Here is a 25524-nt window from a genome sequence, read left to right on the forward strand (position 1 = left end):
TGAGGGAAGATTAGATAAAAATAATATTTGATGAAAGAATAATACATCTAACAAAGCTGAATTCAGTCACTTTGTTATAGAATGTTTACCTAACAACCAAATGATTTAGTTACTACCCCCTCAGATAACCTGAGGGGAGCCAACCCATAAAACATGGAAAGTACTACAAAGACAGGATAATATTTAGTTACATATTATCTTAGAACCTGTAGAGAACTAATTTCTTTGAAATATGCCCAACTTAAACTGACACAGAAATATTTGACTTCTAATTCAAAAAATACATTACAAATTACTGATTTTTAAACTAGCATGAGAAAATTACATGAAACAAGTTTTTCAGAAATCTGGTATCATATTTTCAATATATGGCTGCAAAATAAAAATGAATACCTTTTAAAACTGTGGTGAAATCTTACAGCTGAAATAAGTACATGAGAAAATCTTTAGGAAAAGAAAAATGGTGCTTTTTATAAGGGATTGTTTTATTAAAACAGAGAGCAACACATTAGGATAAATAAAATTAAAAGATTATTAAATTTTTTTCAATTTTAACTTTTTAGATATTTGGGATATCTAAATTAACTTCTTTTTAATAATATATAAGCTTGCAGTTGTCAAAACTTTTCCATGAATTTCTGTTTTCTGAGAATCCTTACCATTTAAATATCTACAAAACACCTAGGAAGTTTCCAGAGAAAATTTCCCTGGGGTGGGATTATATTAAAAGAAATAATCTAAGCCATTATACCAATACAGTAAACTAAAATGTTCTCAATATTTAAAAAAATAATTTTTTTTCCACTATGATATTTTTAGAACAGGTAATACTACCAAAAAGCCTTTCATTAATTAATTCCATACATTAATTACTAAGATGACATCTTTCATTTTTCAATAAGACAACTAAAATATAACTACCCAAACAAGTTAGTATTTAATAAACTTCAAAATATTGCAGAAACTATAAGTTCTGACAGGTGTTTGTTCTTACAAGCACATAAAATTTATTCTATCTAAATTTTAACTAGCTGCTTTCTAATAAGAGATCTTGTAAGCCAAATTTAACTGAAGAGTTAAAACCTACTTTTTTTTAAAGTGACCCAGCATGAGATATTTCAAATAACAAAGTATGTTTCCATGTGTATTTTTCCATTATTTGTAAAATAATTTCACTTCTTAACACAGAATTAACTGATCTTCAGGACAACCAGCTAACTTACAGTGTTAGTTGGATCTTCTTGTAAAATTCGATCATATAGCTGAATAGCATCATCATATCTATTTAAAAAGAAAAAGAAATATCAAGAATCATTACCTTAAAATTTAATGACAAATAGTAAATACAGAAAATGATTAAACTGGAAAGACTTTATAAGTATTTACAATTACTACTAAGCATCTTCTGACCTTCACATAATAGTAAGTTTGATACAATGTCATTTTCTAAACAAAAAAAAAATCATAAATAAAATATTTATAGAAAAACTTACTTCAAAAACATACTGATTTGACTTGGTCTAAATACAAAGGTAAAAACTACAGCTCAAAGAGATACCTCTGTGGTCCCAGTTACACCTAGAATTACAGCAAATAAAGTATTTTTTTTTAAGTTTAATTTTAACAAATATTTTCACAAGGAAATCATATAAGTATTTTTTTTCTTAGTTGCTAAGTCATGTCTGATTTTTTCGTGACCCCATGGACTGTAGACTGCCAGGCTCCTCTGTCCATGGGATTTCCCAGTCAAGAATATGGCAGTGAGTTGCCATTTCCTTCTGCAGGGGATCTTCCCAACCCAAGGATCAAATTCATGCTTCGCAGGGGGATTCTTTACTACTGAGCCACCTGAGAAGCCCCAATCTATGTGTTAATTCTCCTTTAATAAATATTTATGAGAGTTTTTCTTAGTTGAGCTGGTACAGTTCAATTCATTAAGCACCTATTAAGGAATTCCCTGTTGGCTCAGTCGGTAAAGACTCTGCCTGCCGTGCAGGAGACCTGGGTTCGATCCCTGGGTTGGGAAGATCCCTTGGAGAAGGAAATGGCAACCCACTCTGGTCTTGCCTGGAAAATCCCATGCACATGGACAGAGGAGCCCTCTGGGCTACAGCCTATGGGGTTGCAAGAGTTGGACACGACTTAGCGACCAAACCAAGTATGTACACATAATATACTTTGTTGGGTTACAACCTCATATCAGTTTAGTTCAGTTCAGTCATTCAGTTGTGTCCAACTCTTTGCGACTCCATGGAATGCAGCATGCCAGACTTCCCTGTCCATCACCAACTCCTGGAGATTGATCAAACTCATGTCCATCAAGTCACTGTGCCATTCAACCATCTCATCCTCTGTTGTCCCCTTCTCCTCCTGCCTTCAATCGTTCCCAGAATCAGGGTCTTTTCCAATGAGTCAGTTCTTCGCATTAGGTGGCCAAAGTATTGGAGCTTCAGTTTCAGCATCAGTCTTTCCAATGAATATTTAGGACTGATTTCTTTCAAGACTGACTGGTTTGACCTCCTTGCAGTCTAAGGGACTCTCAAGAGTCTTTTCCTTTTTTTTTTTTTCATTTATTTTTATTAGTTGGAGGCTAATTACAATATTGTAGTGGGTTTTGTCATACATTGACATGAATCAGCCATGGAGTTACATGTATTCCCCACCCCGATCCCCCCTCCCACCTCCCTCTCCACCTGATTCCTCTGGGTCTTCCCAGTGCACCAGGCCTGAGCACTTGTCTCATGCATCCTACCTGGGCTGGTGATCTGTTTCACCATAGATAATATACATGCTGTTCTCTTGAAACATCCCACCCTCGCCTTCTCCCACAGAGTCCAAAAGTCTGTTCTGTACCTCTGTGTCTCTTTTTCTGTTTTGCATATAGGGTTATCATAAAGGGGAAAAATTCTTAACACTTCAAAAAATAAAAAAAATAAATGAAGCATTCTATACAAGTAAAAAATAAATAAATAAATAAAAAATAAATGAAGCATTCTATACAAGTAAAAAAAAAAAAAAAGTCTTTTCCAACTCCACAGTTCACAATCTCACATGGGAAACAACAAATTTATCAAGTGAAAAAATAATCAAATATGACAGGATAAAACACTGTATGATAGTGAATCAAAAGGAGTGATACATCAGAAATCACATAAAGCACTTTATCTAACAATACACTCCTATATATGGTAATCTTATTTGGAGTACAAGGAGATAGTTAAGTGATTCTGAAATTCTTTCCTAACCATATCCATATCCCCCAACTCCCTTCCAATCAATTTCTTCACTTCCATATAAGATCTTTAGAGAAAGCAAAAATCCATGTTTAAAAACTTTTATAGCAGTGTTTATAAAACTAGGGACAGCAGATATACTCTTGAGATCTATTCTTAAGTTCTCTATGATAATTTTTTAAGCTTTTCTCTTAATGATACTCAACACATAGAATATTCTTTATCATCACATGACACATCCTTTAATCGAACATTGCCCCACAATTTTAATGATCAAGACTGTATTTGTGATTACAGTCATGTCAATAGATAAGAATATTTTAACTAATGGTAGCAGACTACTGAGAAAATTAAAAGCAGACTTAATTTTTAAATGTGATTATACCATGCAAAGGCCAAACAGCATCACTACATCCTACGTTAATCAGAGTTAGCAACAGCTCAGAAAAAGAAAATCACTTTAGAAATCAAATACATGGTAATATTTGATTATAGGTATGCTAGCCTCACAAGAATCTGCAACCACAGAAAACAGAAAATAAAATCATTAAATAATATTAAAACAAAACAATAAAGTATATAAACAAGGGCAAAAATTAATGCTAAAAAGCACTGGTTCTCACAAGACAAAGTACATAAGAATCACCTGGGGATCTTCTCCCTCCTATATAACCTCTGGGAAATATACTGGAAATGACAGAGGAAAATAGGAAACCATTCATTTCATTAATATAATGATACTAATAATGTGAATTCTTAAGATTTTTGAGTCTTTTTGGTATTTTATTAGAAAACCTACATTGTCTTTATAGTTTGAAAACTATATACATAAGGCATTAATAGGTTTACATTCAAACATATTTAAGTTATAATTTAAAAAAAATAATTTATGTAAAAACTGGGTGTGATGATTAATTTTCTGTGTCAATCATGGGGTGCCCAGATCAAATATTATTTCTGGGTATGTCTAAAGGTGTTTCCAGATGAGATTAGCATTTCAATTCATGTACTTAGTAAAACAGACCGCCTTCCCCAATGTGGTGGCCACCATTCAATCCCTTGAGGGCCTAAACAGAACAAGGGAAGAACAAGGAGGAATTCATCTCCTTTTACTGCCTCACACTCCTAGAGCTGGGACATTTTATCTCACCTTCTCCTGCCTTCAGACTTCAAATTGAAATTTACACCATCAGCCTGGTTCTCAGCCCTTCAGACCTGGTCTCAGACTGAATTACAGTACCAGCTTTCCTGGGTCTCCAGGTCAAAAACAGCAGATCTTGGGACTTCTCAGCCTCCATATCTGCCTCATAGTAAATCTCCATTATGCACACCCATGCGTACAGACACACACACACACATCTCATTGGTTCTCTTTCTCTAGAGAATCCTGATTAATACACTAAAGGTCCATAAAAATTTATCTTGAGTCAACAACATTCTCAAATCTACCTGTCTACTGTCCTGCATTACTCCCCTTATTGATTTCAGACATGTCAGTAGAGTGAAGACTAGGCAACTACGTACTTTTTAAATGTCACAGATAATTCTAATTCACACAATCATGTATGAAAATGGTTAAAGGTCCTATGTAACAAAAACACATAAACAACCACTCTTTCTGGAAAAATAGTAAAATCTTACTAGGTAAAATGATATGAGTTTCAATTAAAGTATAAAGGCTTAAAGAAACTAAAGTTCGCTAGAAACTTGAGTTAATACTTAAGAATAAATTATTACTACCATATTAATTTTTTGTATGATTGGAAAGAAGGTAGAGAAATGATCTCTATTAAAATGTGTTAAAAAGATAATCTGAAAAATCATTCATCTTAGACTCTGGGATGTGTTTTGTTATCCATATATTTCAAGAATGGTCTAGGAATTCATACTATTTGAAGTAAAAAAAAAAAAAAAGTGCCAATAGAATAGAATACTGATTCAGGAGTAATCCTTTGCAGATTTCTTCCATTCTGCTCTCTGATTCAAAATTATTTTCTGCTAACTGCAATACTATTTTATTTTATTTATTCATGCCCTTTGCTTACTAACAGAGAAGATCCAAAGATATTAAAATATACACAGATAAAACAAATAAGCCAAAGTCAAGGAATAAAAGGGTTAAGAAAAACTGTATCAATAAATCTTGCAAGAAAAAAACTACAAGTGAAGTACAAGTAAACCCTGTCTCACCTAAAGCACCAAGTTAAAAAGGTAAGAACCAACAACCTGACTATAAAATGAATATAAAAACTTGAGAGAAAAAAAAAAAAACTTAAGAGACTGAGAATAGACAAAATAATCTTTAAAAAAAAAAAAAAGGACAAAGTTGAAGGACACACCTCCCAATTTTAGAACTACTACAAAGCTACAATATCATTATTGGATTCAACACAGTGTGGTATATAATAAACATATATATTGATGGAACAGAACTCAAAGCTCAGAAATAAACCATAACATAATTAACATTCAACTGATTTAATTGCCCAAGACAATTCAGTGGGGAATGTAGTTTTTTCTGGTGCTAGGACACCCAGATATCTACAAAAGAAAGAATAAAATCGGACACCTGCTTCATACCATAAAAAATATTAACTCAAAATGTGTCAATGATCTCAGTGTAAAAACCCAAATTATAAAACACTTAGAAGAAAATAGGTGTAATTTTCGTGACCTTGAATTAGGCAATGGTTTCTAGAAATAACACCCAAATGATAAACAACAAAAGAAACAGTGAACTTAATTTTTAAAACTAAGTTTTGTAATCAAAGGACATCACTGAACAAGTGAAAGACAAGCTGAGTAATGCAAGAAAATTTTTGCAAATCAAATATATGTGATAAAAGACCTGCATCTAGACTATATATAAAGATCTCTTACAACTAAATAATAAAAAGACATAAATTAATCCAATTTAAAAACAGAAAATATGAACAGACATTTCTCCAAAGAACATATATAAATGTCCAAAAACTGCATGAAAAGATACTCAGATTTCTGGTTCCTGTTCTGGCACATAAAGACTGGAAATCATCACTCCTATCCTCACAAGAAAAAGATAAACATACCAAACCAACTACTCGTAGATCCATCAGACAATTAAACTTACAGGGAAAGCCACTGCATCCAAAACTGCCAGACAGGTGAAGACAATCAACACTTATGCCATCAAATGCTGTTACAAGTAACAAACAGTGAAGTTGCAGGATACAAAATCAATATACAAAAATCTGTTGTGTTTCAACACACTAATAAGAATCTTATTGGAAAGAGAAATTAAGAAAACAATCCCATTTATAACTGCATAAAAAAGAATAAAATACCTAGAAATAATTTAATCAGAGTTGAAAGCCCTATATATTGCAAATTTAAGATACTGATGAAAGAAACTGATACAAATAAATGAGATGACAGCTCATGCTCAAGAATTGGAAGAATTAATATTGGTAAAATATCCATAGTATCCAAAGAAATCTATAGATTCTGTGCAATTCTTAAAATTCCAATGACATTTCACAAAGAAATAGAACAAAACAATCCTAAAATTTGTATAGAATCACAAAAGATCTCAAATAGCCAAAGTAATCATGAGTAAGAAAAAAAAAGATGAAGGGATCAAGCTATCTGATTTCAGACTATATTACAAAACTATATTAATCAAAACAATATGGTACTGACAAAGAAACAGACACATAGATCAATGGAACAGAACAGAGAGCCCACATATATATGGTCAATTAGTTCACAACAAAGAAGCTAAGAATATACAATAGGAAAAAACCACTCTCTTCAATAAGTGATGTTTGAAAACTAAACAGCTGAGTGAAACTGGACCTCTGTCTTTATACCACACAGAAAAACTCAAAATTGGAATGAAGAGCTGAACAGAAGATCCGAAACCATAAAACCCCTGGAAGAAAACATAGGTGGTAGGCTCCCTGACATCAGTATTGGTGATTTTTTGAATTTTACACAAAAAGCAAAGTCAACAAAAGCAAAAGTTAACAAGTGGGACTACATCAAACTAAAAAGCTTCTGCACAGCAAAGGAAAACATCAACACAATGAAAAGACAACCTATGGAATGGGAGAAAACATTTGCAAATCATATCTAATAAAAGGTTAACAGCCAAAATATTATAGGAGCTTATATAATTCAATAGCAAAAATAAAAAAGCAATCTAAGTAAAAAGGAGCAGAGGAATTGAATATACATTTTCCTAAAGAAGACACACAAATACATGAAAAGGTGCTCAACATCAGTAATCATCAGGGAAATAAAAATTAAAACCACAATGTGATATCATCTCATACCTGTTAGAATGACTATTATCAAAAAAACAAAACATACCAAGTCTTGGAGAGGATGTGGAAAAAAGGGAACTGCACTGTAGACGGAATGTAAATTGACACAGTCACTATGGAAAACAGTATAAAGGTTCCTCAAAAAATTAAACACAGAACTACCATTTGATAAAGTCAATTCTAATTTAGGGTATTCACTCAAGGAAATAAAATCACTAACTTGAAAAGATATCTGAAGCCCCATGTTCACTGCAGAAATATTTACACTAGCCAAGGCATGGAAATAACAGAAGTGTTTATCAATAGATAAACAGATAAAGAAATCTGACCCTTGAACAATGCAGAAATCAGGGAAGCCTACATCACAGTTGAAATTCCATAAATAATACATAATAACTTAAATGTAGGTTTAAAAACCAAACCTACATCAAGTTGAAATTCCATATATATATATATATATATAACTTAGAATAGGCCCTCCATATACTTGGTCCTTCCTTCGTCAAGATTCTACATACAGATTCAACAACTACAGATGGTGCAGCACTGTAATATTTACTATAAAAAAAAAATTTATGTATTAAGTGGACCCACACGATTCAAACCCATGCTGTTCAAAGTTTAACTGTATATATTAACACAATGTAATATTAGCCATAAAAAGGAAAGAACTTCTGCCATTTATGACAACCTGGATGAACCTTAAGGGCATTATGCTAAGTGCAGTAAGTCAGACCAAGAAAGATAAATACTATGTGATCTCACCTACATGTAGAATCAAAGAGAACATGAACTCATAGATACATAGAACAGATTAGTGGTTGTGAGAGGAGGGGATGGGGATTGGGAGAAATGGGTGAAGGTGGTCAAAAGGTACAAACTTCCAGTTATAAGATAAATTAAATCCTGGGACATACTACAACATGGTTTATTATAGCTAACAATACTGTGTTGTATAATTAAAAGTTGCTAACAGAGTAAATCTTAAACATTCTTATAAGAAAATAAAAATTTATAACTATGATGATGAATGTTCAACTTATTATGGTAATCATTTCACAATATACATACACATTTATCAAATTGTTATGCTATACACCTGAAACTAATATAATGTTATATATCAATTACAGGCTTCCCTGGTGGCTCAGTAGGTAAAGAAAGAATCCTGCAATGTGGGAGACCTGGGTTCCATCCCTGGGTTGGGAAGATCCCCTGGAGGAGGGCATGGCAATCCACTCCAGTGGGTTGCTTGAAGAATCCCCATGGACAGAGGAGCCTGGCCGACTGCAATTCATGGGGTCACAAAGATTTGAACATGACTGAACATATTTTCCCCTTAGTCTTAGTCCCTGTATCAATTATACCTCAATTAAAAAAAAGTATATATAGTAGCTTCTATATTTTGAGTGCCTATGAGGGTACTATACATATATCATTACTAATTCTCAAAACAACCCTGACAAGCTGGTAATATTCTTGTTTTACAGAGGAATAAGACTGAAAAAACTTAAACAAGTTAAATAATTTTCCAGGCCAAAAGATAATAAATCCTTAGTAATAGGATATGAAGTCAGTTCTTAATCCAAAGCATGATCCCATTCCACGAGGCCAAAGATGATAAATGGATTCCTCTCTTATGTCAAATTCTACCTAATGGGAATAACTTGGAGGATTGATGCTGAGAAGTACTCTGACACTATTCTGAAGCTGAGCAGCAAAAGATCTTGCATAATTAATGATGCTGCCACTGGTGCAGGAGGACCTAAATTTAAGACCCCATGTTTGCCATTCGAAAACAGGATCACACTATATGCAAGATTCAGTTACCTCTCCATGGCTTCAAATCTCATGCCCGTTAGTCTCTTGACTCTGTGACTTCCAGGGAACTGTCTTCTCAACTCCTGAAGACAAAACTAAAAAAGAAAAAAAATTATAAAAAGACCTGAAGGACAGTAATTACACTACATATACTAAATGATCTATAAGGAATGCCTTTCATAGTCTTCAGTGTATCTTCTTAAATAATTTCATTACTGAGATCTAATGACATAAGTGAAATTAATCAGTAATGAAAAATGGAGTGAAAGAACAACTGTGAATTTACAGTGAGGACAACAATGAGTTCTCAGAAACTAGTCAAACTCTTAACTAAGAAAATGAGATTATGGGGGCCACTAAGCCATGAAATTAAAAGACGCTTACTCCTTGGAAGGAAAGTTATGACCAACCTAGATAGCATATTACAAAGCAGAGACATTACTTTGCCAACAAAGGTCTGTCTGGTCAAGGCTATGGTTTTTCCAGTGGTCATGTATGGATATGAGAGTTGGACTGTGAGGAAAGCTGAGCGCTGAAGAATTGATGCTTTTGAACTGTGGTGTTGGCGAAGACTCTTGAGAGTCCCTTGGACTGCAAGGAGATCCAACCAGTCCATCCTAAAGGAGATCAGTCCTGGGTGTTCTTTGGAAGGACTGATGCTGAAGCTGAAACTCCAATACTTTGGCCATCTCATGCGAAGAGTTGACTCATTAGAAAAGACCCTGATACTGGGAGGGAGTGGTGGCAAGAGGAGAAGGGGACACCAGAGGATGAGATGGCTGGACGGCATCACTGAGTCGATGGACATGAGTTTGAGTAAACTCCGGAAGTTGGCGATGGACAGGGAGGCCTGGCGTGCTGCGATTCATGGGGTCGCAAAGAGTCGGACACGTCTGAGCGACTGAACTGAACTGAACTGAACTCAATGAGGCTTTGAATACTAACATATCACTCCTCCTTAAAAACTGCTTCCGTAATGAATCAAGCCCACCTTAACTAACTACAACAGTTCCCTGGCCTTTTCTTCCTAACTACTGCATAAGCATTCTCTAGATAAAAATTAAGCTCTTTGGTAGTACTCTGAAGTCTCGATCAAATATTATTAACACTTTTGCCTTGTTCAAATCATATATTAATCAATCACCTTGTCAGAACACTTGTCCTGATTTAGGCCCATAAAATACAGACAAAATATCAATGGACTACCAATCTTCCTTTGGCAGATATTCATAATTCACCCATCAACTCAATTAAACAAATAATCAAATATTTATTGAGCATGAGGGATTATAAGAGTCCTAGAAATGTTAAGGATAAGAAAAATGATCCTTTCTAGTTCCCCAAACCATAAGTGATTAAAAATGCATTTAACTAATGAACAGATTATTAATAAGAAAATAAGTTTTAATATGATTTGGCAGTATAACTTCAAAGTCTGTGTCTGTAAATTCTATAATAAGAAAAATATTCAAGTTAATTAAAACAGAAAGTGAAGTTCAATTAGTTCTTTGATATCATGCAAAACTCATAGTACTTGTTCAGTAAAGCTAACTGTGCTGAAATTCTGAACCACTAAAAAAAACACTGTTACCAGAAAAGTTATCTACTCACTTGATCTCCTACTTTATCAAACGGCATTTTGCTATACAAAAAATTATTTCAAAATCTCCAGCAAAAAATAAGCTGCCACCTCTGTTGCTATTCAAAAGACTATGTTCTCATAGGTTTTAAAGGTAATACAAATGTTTTGTGGAATATTTTTCATCATGGGCAACTCCACCAGAATTAAATGTACTGCTAACACAAATTACATTGAAAAGGACAATGCCAATTAGACTTGTATATGTTCTCCAGGTATTTCTACTCTCTGGTATTGTTTTTTTGTATTTTCTTGGCTTATGAGGAAGCAGCATGAAGGAGCACTTAAGAGGTCAGGATTACAAAACATAAACCACTGCTTCCTGATTTATACAATAAATATAGTGATACGATCAAACAAATCAAATTAAGAAATAATTATATAGATCAAATAAAGCATGTAAAATAAAAATGATGTAAGGCATTTAGAATAGTGCCTAGCATATGAGTGTTCAAAAATATAGCTATTATTATTTTACTTTAAAATTAATTAAAATTAAATTAAAAATTACTTTCATAATGCATCAGGCCCCACTTAAATACCTGGTATGAGTATTTTAAGTCATGTTCTGTACATGTTAGGATTTTCTAATAATTTTAAGATATACATTTAAAATATCTCAAAACAATATTTAATGTTATGTACAACATAAGTCATTTAACAACCCAAAAGACAAATTTGTTTTAAACTATATGCTTATTTTTAACTCTATAATATAGTATAAACCACCTATTAAGTAAAATACCTTCACCAACTAATTTAACCTTTGCAGTGAAACTGGGACACTAAATATCTACTTTTCAGGACTGTTAAAAATATATAAAAATATGATGTGTCCTAAAGTACCTAGTCAGTCCTACCAACTCAAGAGTAGCACTAAAAAACAGCTACAGAAAGCATTCACTACAAGCCACATACTGCTTATACATAATTCATGAAGGAAATTAAATATAAAATAAAATATACTCACCAATGCCAAGTCATCCCGACCATAGTCGAGGGCTGCAATCATCACCTGTTCATATATGATCCAAACTAAACACACAAACAGGAAGAAAGTGAATTTAATTAAAAATCTCACAACAGAAATTAGATAATGAATTCTTCTTGCTTCTGATATTTTAAAGAACATTATTTACAACTGAAAAGTGATTTATTATATTACATCTGGAATTAAAGAAAAAGTGTCCTGATATTTTTAGCAATGCATAATATATTAATATCTTACCAGGTTAAAAAAAAATTCAATTATTTAATATCTTCCCTGTTTTAAAAGATTCATTATGAAATACATTTTTGATCTGCCCAGAACTACAGCCTTGTGAGCTTTAAAACAAAAATGCCTATTTGATAGCTTCACTACTACCAATAATGATAAGCCCTTCTAAAAATAAAAGTTATCATTCAGCCTTCCTGAGAGGTGTTTTAAACAGTAATAAATCATGGATTGATATTAACAGCAGAAAAATCATAATGACAGGATTTAAAAAAATAAACTGTAAATGAAACATGTGCTGAGCATGAACATAATAGATTTAAAAACTTACTATCATCTCCAAGCTTAGAAGCATATTCACTAATTAATTCCTCTCCAACTTCCACAATTTGCTCACTATTTCGTGAGTTTTCTTCTCTCCATTTTCTCATTTTATCTCGCATTTCTGAAAAAAATAAGCTTGCAATTATATATACAAATTATTTGATTAATTTCAAACAAGTTGACAAGATGAAGTCAACTTCTTAAGTAAAGAAAATACACTCACAGTAATGTAAAATCTGTGGTGTCTCAAATTTCATAAAGTGGAAAATCAATTTAACAAGAGCAACAGATCCTCTAGAAGACTGAAATTGCAACTGATATTACAGCTATCTTTACTGTATGGCATGGATCCTCTATCCCTTCAGGCAACTATGGATCATGCTTTTTTGAGGTTACAATGTTCAGAATTTGATAAAAGTTATGGATGATTTTTTCAGAACAATGAATAATGTTACACACTGAACTCTCAAAAAATTCAAAGTGCTCCACTGACTCAAGAATATAAAATTTTCACAATCAGGGTATCACATTAGGCTATCAGCACTGAAGGAATATTTATCACAAAACTCCCTTAAAAACATTACTACAACGGTCCATATAACATACAAATATACACAATTACATAAGGAAATCAACACAGAAAAATTAGGACAAAGAAAATTTTTGCTTATATATAAAGAATAAAATGAATAATGTAAAGTAAGGCCAAAGGCACTAGCAAATAACGAAAGTTGAGAGAACAATTTTGCATGTTTTAATACAATAGGGAACTCTGGAATTTCAAAGAACAGCATTTTGATAAAAGCAGAAATAATAACTAGGAGTGGGAGAGTACCTAATCCAGAAAAAAGATCCCTTTTTTATACAGTTAAGGTAGAATAAACTGTCCAATTCACCAGTTACCTACATGCTTTCTACTCTTACCTCTGAAAAATCTTAAATATTCATATAGTTACCTTCTTCCTTCTACTGACACACATGTTGTATAGATTTAAATAGCTGACTTAAGTTGTTATTGAATGTTATTGAATACATGAGTTAAATTATCAATAATAATATGCTATTCTTCTAGAGAATAAATAAAAGAGAAGCACATGGGATTTTCACTACTTTTATATGTACTATCTTGGTCCCCACAGTTCAAAGTCTACAAAAGAAAACAAAAATAATCATAAGATGAAAATAGACCCTACCTGAATTTACAAAAAAATGGTCTTAGAAAATCATGAATTAATAAGCGGGGACATTACTTTGCCAACAAAGGTCCCTCTAATCAAAGCTATGGTTTTTCCAGCAGTCATGTGTGGATGTGAGAGTTGGACTATAAAAAAAGCTGAAGGCCAAAGAATTGATGCTTTTGAACTGTGGTGTTGGAAAAGACTCTTGAGAGTCCCTTGGACTGCAAGGAGATCCAACCAGTTCATCCTAAAAGAAATCAGTCCTATATATTCATTGGAAGGACTGATGCTGAAGCTAAAACTCCAATACTTTGGCCACCTGATGTGAAGAGCTGACTCATCTGAAAAGACCCTGATGCTGGGAAAGATTGAAGGCAGGAGGAGATGGGGACGACAGAAGATGAGATGGTTGGATGGCATCACCAACACGATGGACATGAGTTTGAGTAAGTTCCGGGAGTTGGTGATGGACAGGGAAGCCTGGAGTGCTGCAGTCCATGGGGTCACAAAGAGTTGGACATGACTGAGCAACTGAACTGAACTGAATTCCTTCTACTGAAAACCTACAAATGAGCTTAACTCATTCTACACGGGAAGTAAATTAAACTGAATCTTAAAGACTGAAGAGGAATTGAGCAGGCAAACAAAAAAGTAAGTTATTCATACCCCACAGTTTAAGGGCTCAGTCTCATAAGACTGCTTCCATTTCAGAAACCAATACAAGCCCCTATACCGTAACTATCATCTGAAGTTCATACTCTTTGTTGACCTGGCAGATTATTTTAAAACAGGAAGAGTCTTGGGAATACAAATATAGTGTTTCACAGATCTGTTTCACAAAACTACACTCCTTGCCCGTACCCTGCAATGTCCTTTAAGACACTGTACAATTCCTTTCCATAAACTAGAGACTAAATGGGAAAAACTGGTCCCATCTCCTTTTTAGTCAAATTTCTCACTTATCCACTTACCAATAGTACTCAACTTTCCATTCCTACTTATTCATAACCAAGGTATATAAATGGGAAATCCCTGACTTAAATCATTCCCCTTTCACCTATTGTCATGTCCCCCATGACTTCTACTTAATCATTCAAAAATATATTAATACATTATTTTTATAACATTCTAGAAACAGTGAAAAAATAATCAACCCTTGTGCCTAAGAAGTCAACAAGTTAACAGACAAGCTGTAGACAACCACAAAATAATGTGATAAAAGACAGTGGTTATGCTCAGAGCACTAAGAAAGCAAGGTGAGGGGATGATTAATTCCACCTGACAAGGAGAAAGGTTAAGGAAGACACCTGTGATAAGTGAAACAAGCCCTAAGGATTAAAGAGAGTTTGTTAGATGAAGTCTATAGCAAAGAGCATGAACCATGGTAGACAGATAAGAGTATCTAATGTGCTAAGGGACTGGGAAATTTCCCAACACACCTAGATGAGGGGGAGAGGGCAAAGGAAAGGAGTTTCTTCAGGACATTGCAAAATGGAGCTCAGGTTAATTCTTCATTTACATAACCTATTAGAGGGGTGGAGAACATGTTTCTCTGTCAAAGACTTCTCCTAAGAGACCCTAAAAAAAAACCTGAAGCTTCAGTCACCAGAAGAGGAAAAATTAAGAGAGCAGGGTAAAATAGGGAAGAACAAACATGACTCCACATTTGATCTACTCCGTTTAGTTTAACCTTTGTATTCTATTGCTCGTTATAAGTTAAGAATGCTGCATAATGGGAACAGTGCCTGGTGCAAAGTACTCAAACATGCTTAACATGTTATTTAGCATATAGATTAATACAGTAATCAGAGGGAGGTGTGGATGATTACCCACAGAAGACATTAAATCTTTTTAAAGCTCTTTGAAACTGATGAAACCTCTGAACCAACTTTTCCCAGAAATATGTACATGTTTAAAAACACATTTAGGGATGTTCAAGTGGGAGGGGCCACGGGTAAACCTACGGCTGTTTCACGTTGATATGTGGTAGGAACCAATCCTTCAATTAAAAACAAATACATTTTTAAAAATAAAAATAAATAGAGAAAAAAACACACACATTCAATTTTGCATATAATTTCAGGGCATTCACAAATCACATAACATCTATGTCTGCATCAGTCAGGAGTCTATTGAACTCAGGATTAATCACCACCAATAACAGATTAAGAAGAGGGCTAAGGAAAGGGCCACTGAGGACATCAAAAAATAAGGAGCAAACGGATGTAGAGAATGTAGCAAAGTTCTGAAAAATAATAAGAGAGCCTAATGTTATTAAGAAACCAACAAAAGAATTTTTCAGAGGGAATGATCTGCAATGACAAATGTAGTATAGATGTACAAAATAGATACATTAGACTGGGCATTAGATCTCTAGAAATTTTACTGAACTAATAGAGTACTGAAACCAATTTGTGGTTGTTTGACTGAATAAAGAGAAGTAGAGACAGTGAGTATATACAACTAAAATCCCCTCAAACATTTTCAATAAATATTTTTTCAAACACTCATTCAATGCCAATTATAGGCCAGGCTTTGTGCTAGGCATCCTACCCATACTCTGCCCAAATACCCTATTCTCAAGAGACCTGACTTGACTACACCCTCCTTCAACTCTTTCCCACCTCCAAATTCCTCCATATATTTAATAATAATCATCAGTAACTTTCAACTGGCTGAATAAATAAACCATATACCTACCTTTTTGCAGAACCCAATAAAGACTAAGAGAGTTTTAGTATACATGTCTTTTATAAATATGTTATAAATTTTCCTATTACAAAAATCACACTAGTCTTTGAACTAACAATTCCCATTACTTAAATTAATGATGGTATTCAATGGAATTTGTAAGACGCACGTCAACTGACACTCCCTCCTGCAAAAAATTGAAACAAAAAGACTACCCCTGACGGTCCTCCCATCACCCTCTTGTTACCCTAAGTCTCTGAAAGAAAAATCTATAATACTTTTTCCTATAAGTGCCCGAAAATGCAATTTTAATTCTACTCACGAATTACAAATGAGCAAACGGTATACTGTTAAGTGAGTTGTCTAAGATACTAAAAAATCATTCCTACACTAAAAAAATGACTTATAGTCAGTCTTTATTTGTGATGATTTGTTAACATTCTTATATATATATGTATGTGTATATATATAATTTAGTCACACCAGGTCTTAGTTGCATCATGCAGAATCTTCTTTTAAGTTGGATATGCAGGATCTTTGGGGCTTTTTTTTTCTTTTGGTCATGGCTGGTAAAATCTTTAGATGCAGCATGTTCACTCTTAGATGAGGCTCATCAATAGTTCCCTGATCAGAGATCAAATCTGGATCCATGGCATTGGGATCACAGAGTCTTGGCCAATGGATCACCAGGGAAGTCCCTAATGTTCATTTTAATCCTACTAGTAATTCAGTTAGTCAACAGATTACTGAGTTCCTCCAGTACCTCACGCTCTAGAACAAGAAAGGCTCTGGCCCTCTCTTCATTCTAGGAGAGACAAAATTTTTAAATGTAACACAATTGGGTAAGTATTTCAATAGTATACATAGTTAAATAGTATACATATTTAGTATATATGTATAATAGTATATATGTATAATAGTATACACATTATACATATTACATATACATATTTAAATAGTATACATACATAGACCAAGGGTAAATTTTGTTGCTTTTGTTGTCTTTTACTTTCAAACTTTCATGTGGGGATAGGAATAGGAGGGGGTGAGGGGTGGAGCCGGGAGGGGGGTGGGAAAGGCCCTCTTAAGTATGTATGTGACTTTTGAGGGGAATTCTAAGAAATGATAGAGTATAATGGGTAGAGTATAAGACTAGAACAAAGAGGTAAGAACACTTCCATCGGAAGGAATAGCTTATGTCCAGTCTTAAGACAAGAGGAATATTGCACATAGGGAATTCAACAAAAGCCAGTATGGCCAGATCAAATAGTAACCGGGAAAGTAACTTAAGATAAAGCTGATGACACAGGCAGGAGCCAGATCATTTTTTTTATATGTTATTTAATAGTTTATAAGCACTTCAACATATTTTTTCCCTTTTGTTCCTCAACAGACCTGGGAAGTGATTATTTACTCATCTAAGTAATTATGTCACTCATCTTTAGAATGTCCAGAGGGTAAGGTCTAAGCTACTCAGTTAAATCACCTCGACTGCATCTACTCATTTCCTGTGCGTCTACACATGATATTATCATCTAAGAAATTTATGTTGAACATACTTTCAAAATAGCACTTTCAAAAAAACCATGAACTATTTGAAACATTTTTTAAAAGCATTAAAAATAATAGCCACATAGCTACTGAAGGAATATATCCTGACACATGCCTTTTAAAACTACATTTTTACAAGTCTATCTTTCTCCATCAGATTATGAACTCCCTAAAGGTAGGGACTGTGTGTTACTTAATTGGGTATCATCAGGATCTAGCACTGAGAACTTAATACTTTAATATAATAGATTGCCCAATACGGGTAGAAACACGGTGGTTCACAGTATGCTAGAGGCCACAAAACCAATAATAAATCACTGAATTAGTTCCAGGATAAAGGAATTTTACCTTTTCTCATTATTGTTTGCAACTTTCAATATTGGAGAGATTTACTCGACACTGAACAACCAATACAACTCTCAGTCCACGCGTTATCAGGCGTTTTTTAATAAAATATTTAAATAACATCATTGAGATATCCGAACAAACAAGCTACTGAAGTCCACTGTGAAACGCTGGAAATATAAATTTCAATTACACAAATTCCATGCCTTAGAGAAACTCAAGGTTCTTTTCTTCAGCATGCACACCTCCCACTCAAGATTTTAAGAAGGGACAATCTCTTTCAGAATTGGTTCAAAGTTTGACTGCTTCCAAATTTAAAGCAAACTCCACCTCAGATTAAACAGGAATTTATTCCAGCTTCAGAAAAGGAATTACTGGCAGGGAATAAGAAGCAAGTTGGGTCGTGTGTGTAAATTCGTCTTGAGGGGAGTGGGACAGGAGGATCAGTTTAAAAGGGGGGAATCAGAAATCCAGTTTTGAAGAGAGAAGGGAATGTAAACTAGCAGGGAAAAGAATCAGATATGTTTACGGGTTTTCCACACAATTTACTACACAGAGTTGTACCCCTTACAGAGCATCTGAAAGACCTTTACAGGCCCTGGATTTCTCTGCTGCAAAGACGCTTCAGCGGGCAGCGATAGCTGCCTCCTCCGCGCCGCCCAGCAGCCACAGGAGAAGTGTGACAGCCCCAGATCCCGGTTGCCTTACAGAGGAAGCTGCCCTTGGCCGCTGGATGGGAGCGGTGGTAGGCCGGTTGGTCAGTCAGTCTACCGACCCAAGCGGTGACGACCACCGCAGACTTCAGTCAGAGGCCGAGCCAAGGAAGGGGTGAGCCTCCACCTTCACCTCAGTCAGCTAACTACCTCAGCTATCACCTCAGCTCGGCCGAGCCAGAGCCGAAGAGAGATCGGAGAATCCAGGTCTCCGAGGGCAGCAGGTACTCCCGAGCCGCTTCCTGCGGCTTTCGGTCTCTCCGCGGCCACCCCGCCCTCAGTTACCTTCCCAAGTGACATCGTACAGCTCTGACACCTTCGCCATCTTCTCAGACCCTGAAGGCGGCCGGGCGAGGGGGCGGGGAGACGTGGTCACGCGACACGATACCAGGCAGTGGCGAATTACGATACCACTTTTCATTGGCCGAGGGAGCGAAGGGGGCGGGATCCGTTGCGCACGTGCACGCGGCTCTGACTAGGGGCAGTCGGGGAACTGGGCGGGGCGAGCTGGGAGGCGGAGCGAACTGGGAGGCGCGCGGCGCGCTGGGACTGTGAGGACGCCCTGGCGGAGCCGCTAGAGCCGGCTTGTCTTGAGGTGTGTGTTTTACCATGACTTAACAAAAGCTGGGTTGTTTTCTTTCTTTCTTTCTTTTTTTTTATGTATGCCATCCCCGGTTTCTCATTTTTTTCTACATGGGTGCTTCATTCTCTATTCACTCCCTAATGAGTACCTTGTTCTCTTCATGACCTGCTGCAGTGCAGCATTCAGCTCGAATCTCATCTGTGCCCAGCTTTACTCCGTCCTTGAAGGGATTTGCCTCGATTTCTTTTTTAATGTTCGGCAGAACTAATATACTTCAAAAAATGTTCGTTAAATCTGTTCGAGGAACTAAGCAGGGCTCTGTGTTTGCACATTATGCCTCTGTGGCCGAGGACTTAATGTTCACATGAAGGGCATCGTGCCAAGCTAAACCCTTAGTTAACGCTCCCCGTGCGTCACTGGTCTGCTTGCCACTCTAGATTTGAAACTCCATAGAAGCAACCGGTATGTAAATGATTATAAGGAAATATGAATGAATGTACAAATCAAATAAGACCTTCACAGCCCCTCCACTTCGCTCCTCCTCTTTAATCGCATGGGGGAGCCTCCAGGCTAATTGCTTTCAGGAAACCTTTGGACCTGGTCTACTAAAGCTAGGGAAAAAAATGTCTGCATTGGAAGCAAAATAATTGAGGGTCGTAAGCGTACATTTGGGCTTCCCTGGTGGCTCAGACCGTAGAGTTTGCCTGCAATGCAAGAGACCCGGGTTGCGTCCCTGGGTCAGGAAGATCCCCTGAAGAAGGGAATAGCAACCCACTCCAGTATTCTCGCCTGGAGAAGCCAATGGACAGAGGAGACTGGCGGGCAACAGTCGGTGGGGTCGCAAAGAGTCGGACACGACTAAGTGACTAACACTTAGGACGTAAGCGATTGTTTAGTATTTGAACCAATGAGAACGTAAAAATGTAAAGGGGAAATACGTAAAGAGAAGAAAGAAGGCTAGAAATCCCTGCATGAAAGATAGTTGAAGGCCAGTGAAGAGGAAACAGTCAAGATATGAGAAAAAAGGAAGACAGAGAGTCCTATCCCATATGCCAAAGGAATAGTTTAAAAAAAAAAAAAAAAACCTATCAGTGGCACCTGCTCAAGGGAAGTTGCAAAAAAGATAGAAAAGACTACTAAATTTATAAGTTTGGTTTAGAGTCTGAATGAGATTCACTGTCTTCAGACCAGACCTTTAAAAAAGGCTTCATTCAAAAAATTGAGAAATTCCAGGCGCCATCATTTAGTAGCTGCTTGACTTCCAATGTATGTATTTTTTAATATGAGTTGCTTAGATATAAAGAGAAGCTACTCATCAACATAAAAAGAAAATATCTACTTGAGTTGTTATCAAGATTAAAAGAGATACTCCATGACACTCAGGGAAGTAACAGTCCTGTGGCTATAAATAGTATTTATATACTGATGCCCAAATGTACAAATCCAGCAGTCCTTACTTCTGCCCTGAAACCCAATTCTACTTTCTTGACATATCCACTTAGATGACTAGTACGTATCTCAAATTTAACACCTCCCAAACAGAAGTCTGGGTTCCTGCCATCATGGCCCCCATCAGAATTGGTGAAACATCCACCTGGACTCACAAGCTAAAATTTTGGCAACCCCCTTATGTCAAGTCTGTTAGCAGATCCTGTATTGTGTGCTTCCAAATCCATCTGTTTTTTTCTTTTTCGTCCCCGCTGCTACTACCTTAATTGAAGCTAAGATCATCTCTCACCTGAATGAGTGTCACAGTCTCCTAACCTCCTTAGCTTCATTCTTGCTGTATAAATCTATTTTCTATACAGTAGTCCTACTGGTCTTTAAAAGAAAAACAAAACAAAAACCACAAAAAACCCTTTGCTTACAGCTCTCAAATGGCTCCCCACCAGCAGCAAAAATATACTCTATAAACACTTTACCATGGTTTACAGGGTTTTACTCAATGCAGCTCCCTCCTACATCCCTTCCTTCATATTTTACTATTCTCTTTTCACTAGATCCCAACCATTTTCATCTATTTCTATTTCTCAAACATGTCAAATTCCTATCTGCTTTGGGTCTGGCATTTACCCAGAGGGCATGAAAGCCCAAGGAGTTGTCTTTGAATGACTTACAATGGGTATAACAAGACCCTCATGCTGGGAAAGATTGAAGGCAGGAGGAGAAGGGGATGACTGAGGATGAAATGGTTGGATGGCATCACCGACTTGATGGACATAAGTTTGAGCAAGCTCCGGGAGTTGGTGATGGACAGGGAAGCCTGGCGTACTGCAGTCCATGCGGTCACAAAAAGTCGGACATGACTGAGCAGCTGAACTGATAACAAGTACATCTAATTGAGGGATAAATATTTTCCACTCCCTTTAACTAAATGCCCTTATAGCTAGCTACAGTTGTCTGTCATACAATAAACTGTATGACATAAGGTTAAAAGAAATTAATAGAGTTTTTGAGCTGTAAACTAGCATAATTTCATTTTAGATTTATAAGGAACTTGTGATTTTTTTGGAAACCATATGTCAAACATTTTTGCCTGGATCTTACATTAAGGAATACATTTTACATCACACAGTGTGCATATAGATATTTAAAACTGAAACAGCATTTGCACACTAGCTTTTTAATGTGTCTTGTCTTATATTGGGACTTCCCAAGTGGCTCAGTATAAGTGGTTAAGAACCCGCCTGCCAATGCAGGAGACATAAGAGACGCTGGTTTGATATCTGGGTTGGGAAGATCCCCTGAAGGAGGGCATGACAATCCACTCCAGTATTCTTGTCTGGAGAATCCCATGGACAGAGGAGCTTGGCAGGCCACAGTCCACAGGGTTGCAATGAGTTAGACACAGCTGAAGTGACTTAGCATGAATGCAAGTCCTCTATATTTTCTATTCAATTTGAGTCAATTCCATTTTATTTTATAAAAATATTTGTTATGACCCAGTAATAGGGTAATGGCCCATATTTTGAAAATCACTAATGGACATTGTTCGTGTTTCTTAATCTGAGGTCCTGAAATTAAATTATTTGCTCAAGTTCTTGCTACTTGTAGATAACAAAGATGAGAAATTCATAGGGAGGAGATGAGTTGTTTGGTTCCTGGATGAAAGATGAAATATTTACAGGAAAAAATGTGTCACCAGTAGTACTCTCTGAAGTGAGGAAAGTGACTTTTCATACTTTATGACATCTCAGATGTCCAATAAAACTTGCTTTCCTCAGACATACTTGGGAAAAACTGGCATGTCAGTAACAAAACTTCTGTATTCTTTTTAAACATTTTATAATGTTATTATAAAATAAATAAAAAGAAATATCTTCTATAGATAAAACCATAACCTTGGAAACATGAACATCAAGCATAGATTCTATAAATCTACCTTTACAAATGTTTTCCAAGTTGTACCTTTCATCTTCCCATTCCTTTGAAAAGGTTTTCATTCGTGCATATTAAAAATTTTAATCCAGTTTATCTGATTGAACAGCTGCCTAGTATTGGTAACAAATATCAGGAAGCTATCCAAGCAGACAAATATTAGATTATGCCATGTCCAACACCATAGGAAGTACTGTTTCATTTAATGATTTCAACAGCAGAAGAAAAAGGGACATGGATGTGATCTATTACATACTTTTTAAAATATGAACCTATCATATAATTTTCATTTTTTTCCTACAAAATCATGTTTGAGTAGTTAGAATATCAACACATCAGAATGAGTTAGGGTCAGAAAGGAATAACTTCGAATAAGCTCACATATACTTTGAGGTAGGATAAGCTTTGATTATTTATCAAGCCAGATTGCCCCACAAAGTGCTTTAGAGGGCTTCTTTTTTGTGGTCATGGTTTACTTAATTAATGTTTTCAGACATTATGAAAGACTAAAGCAACTTCTTAAATTTAATAAGTTTTATGACATAAAATGTACATTAACAGGACAAAGCATAATACCATTGTAATTCATTTTTGCAGTCTTCAACATAGTCATCAGATCTTTTATTTAAAATCTATTGTCTGCTTTGTTCTGTCTTAAAGTGAATTCAAATATTCTACATCATGAAGCACAGTTTATAACCTTGATTTACTACTCTGACAATTATCCATCAAAGTAAATTAGTCTTAATGCAACTCTCATATAAAATTTCTCATAGCTTTTAAATTGTGTTATTGTTTCTAATTAGTGAATAATAACCACAATCCCTTTGTATTTAAGGGAAAATGCTACTTGTTTCATTTTGACAATAGATTCTTACTGTGACATGTTCATAGCTGAAAGAAAGTTTTGCTTAGAGTTTTATTTACCAAGTCCAGATTACTATAGAGTTGTTTTAGGAACCTTCTGAACCTTGTTTTTTGTTACATTTTTTGAAAGTTATGTAATTTAATACATTCCCACAAAACCCAAGAGCCTATGCCTTCTTTATTGGCACAACCACAGTATTTAGGCACCCCTGGTTTTTCCAAGTTTGCCATCATTTACAATATATATGCTTTAAAATTTGCCAGCCATTCATTTCACATATAACTACATTATTAAAAAAAAAAAAAAAAAAACAAAACAAAGGAGAATCTCTGGGAAACATTTCCAGTGAAATCACTTTGGTCCTTTCACAGTAGAATTCAGACTGATAATTACCCCTTTGTGCCATGGTTGTAAGAATGAAGAGGAAAGCACATCCAGAAAGAGTACACCCAGAATTTCTCCCACACGGGCAATAAATTAGAGCTATTTCTTTTTGAGATTTATAACTATACTTAAAAGTCCACTTTTTCAAATGACATTTATTTAATTTCCCCAAAGTGCATTTTCTGTTCTGCTACACACGTACATCTGTGCATATGTAACAGTTCTTTTGCAAAAATGTGTTTTTGTAAATATTCCTTTGGGTATCAAACATCCGGGAGTCTCTATGTACTATCACTGTGACCTGGGGGTCTCTGGAACCCATCTAGACTCCACTTTCTACAATAGAACTATAACTGAATTCTTTACTTGAAAAATATTCTTGAGTGTATTTTTCACTAAACAAAAGTCACACAAAAATATGCTGAATATTAACATATATTTTTATAGTAACATTTTATCTTGTTGCAGATGTAATTTTCATTTTTTGACCACCCCTCTCTTTGGTGGTTTGGTAGCATCACTTTACCCAGAAGTGGCTAAGTTATTTGCTCAAACCTACGTCTTACCCTTGCCACTAAGCCACCAAGGTCATCTTTACTGGCCATCTTTTGCTTTTTAAGATCATGCTGACCAGCCTTGGATAAAGTTGGCTTTTAACCACATTGGACATAATGTGGCCCTATTTCAGATCATAAACCATGTGCTTTTTTTTTGCTTTTTTTTTTTTTTTTTGCATATAGGAGGGTTCATTTAGTCAAATTCATGGATTTATGTTAGAAAGAGACTGGTTTCCTGGCAGAACATCTCTTAAGAAAACTGACCACTCTAAATCCATTCCACCGACCCTATCCAGCACCACCTCATTCCTGAGGAAACAGAATAATGTCAACATTTTAAAAACTTTATGTAACATAATTTTCTAAATTGTACTTACAATTTTTTATCTTAAAACTGTGAAGTAAGGAACAATATAGGTATGGCCCCAAAGCTGCCATTTAGTTCAGATTGTTCCCAGCTGACTAGAAATTCTTTCAGCATTATAATATTTTAGCTTCCTCTGTTCATCATGTTTCTATTATTATTTCTTTTGCATCTTTTAATAATCGGCTTGAACATTGGTCATGTGGGTGGGGTGGGAGCAGGGACAGGCAAAGCAGGAATGATTTCATCTGATGCAATTTTTCTAACAATAGGAAGATTATGGAATATTAAATATAACCTCAATCTAATCATGAGAAAACATCAATCAAACCCAAACTGAGAGCCGTTCTATAAAAATAACAGATAGTGCTCATC

At 35.4% G+C, this 25524-nt stretch overlaps 1 protein-coding gene and 1 long non-coding RNA gene across 5 annotated transcripts in view; one reads left to right on the forward strand and one right to left on the reverse strand.

The window, feature by feature from the left end:
- Positions 1–19428, reverse strand: part of EMC2 (ER membrane protein complex subunit 2) — a 49018-nt gene extending 29590 nt beyond the window's left edge. Inside the window, exons 1-5 of one of the 2 annotated variants that reach the window (XM_043880007.1) lie at positions 19301–19428; positions 12545–12658; positions 11968–12032; positions 9368–9453; positions 1224–1281 (exon numbers count right to left, since the gene is read on the reverse strand). In XM_043880007.1, coding sequence (XP_043735942.1) covers positions 1224–1281; positions 9368–9453; positions 11968–12032; positions 12545–12658; positions 19301–19340 — 363 coding nt within the window. In that variant the 5' untranslated portion in view covers positions 19341–19428. Of the gene's footprint in view, positions 1–1223; positions 1282–9367; positions 9454–11967; positions 12033–12544; positions 12659–18305; positions 18331–19300 lie in introns of those variants that run through there. The other variant, XM_043880008.1, reaches the window with a different exon arrangement.
- Positions 19429–19508: 80 nt separating this feature from the next.
- The window catches only part of LOC122679592, a 136866-nt gene continuing 130850 nt past the window's right edge, over positions 19509–25524 (forward strand). For all 3 annotated transcript variants that reach the window (XR_006336445.1, XR_006336446.1, XR_006336444.1), the window contains exon 1: positions 19509–19610. This is a non-coding gene — a long non-coding RNA (uncharacterized LOC122679592). The remainder of the gene's footprint in view (positions 19611–25524) is intronic.

The sequence above is a fragment of the Cervus elaphus genome, chromosome 21, assembly GCF_910594005.1.
Source record: "Cervus elaphus chromosome 21, mCerEla1.1, whole genome shotgun sequence".
Lineage (NCBI taxonomy): Eukaryota > Metazoa > Chordata > Mammalia > Artiodactyla > Cervidae > Cervus > Cervus elaphus.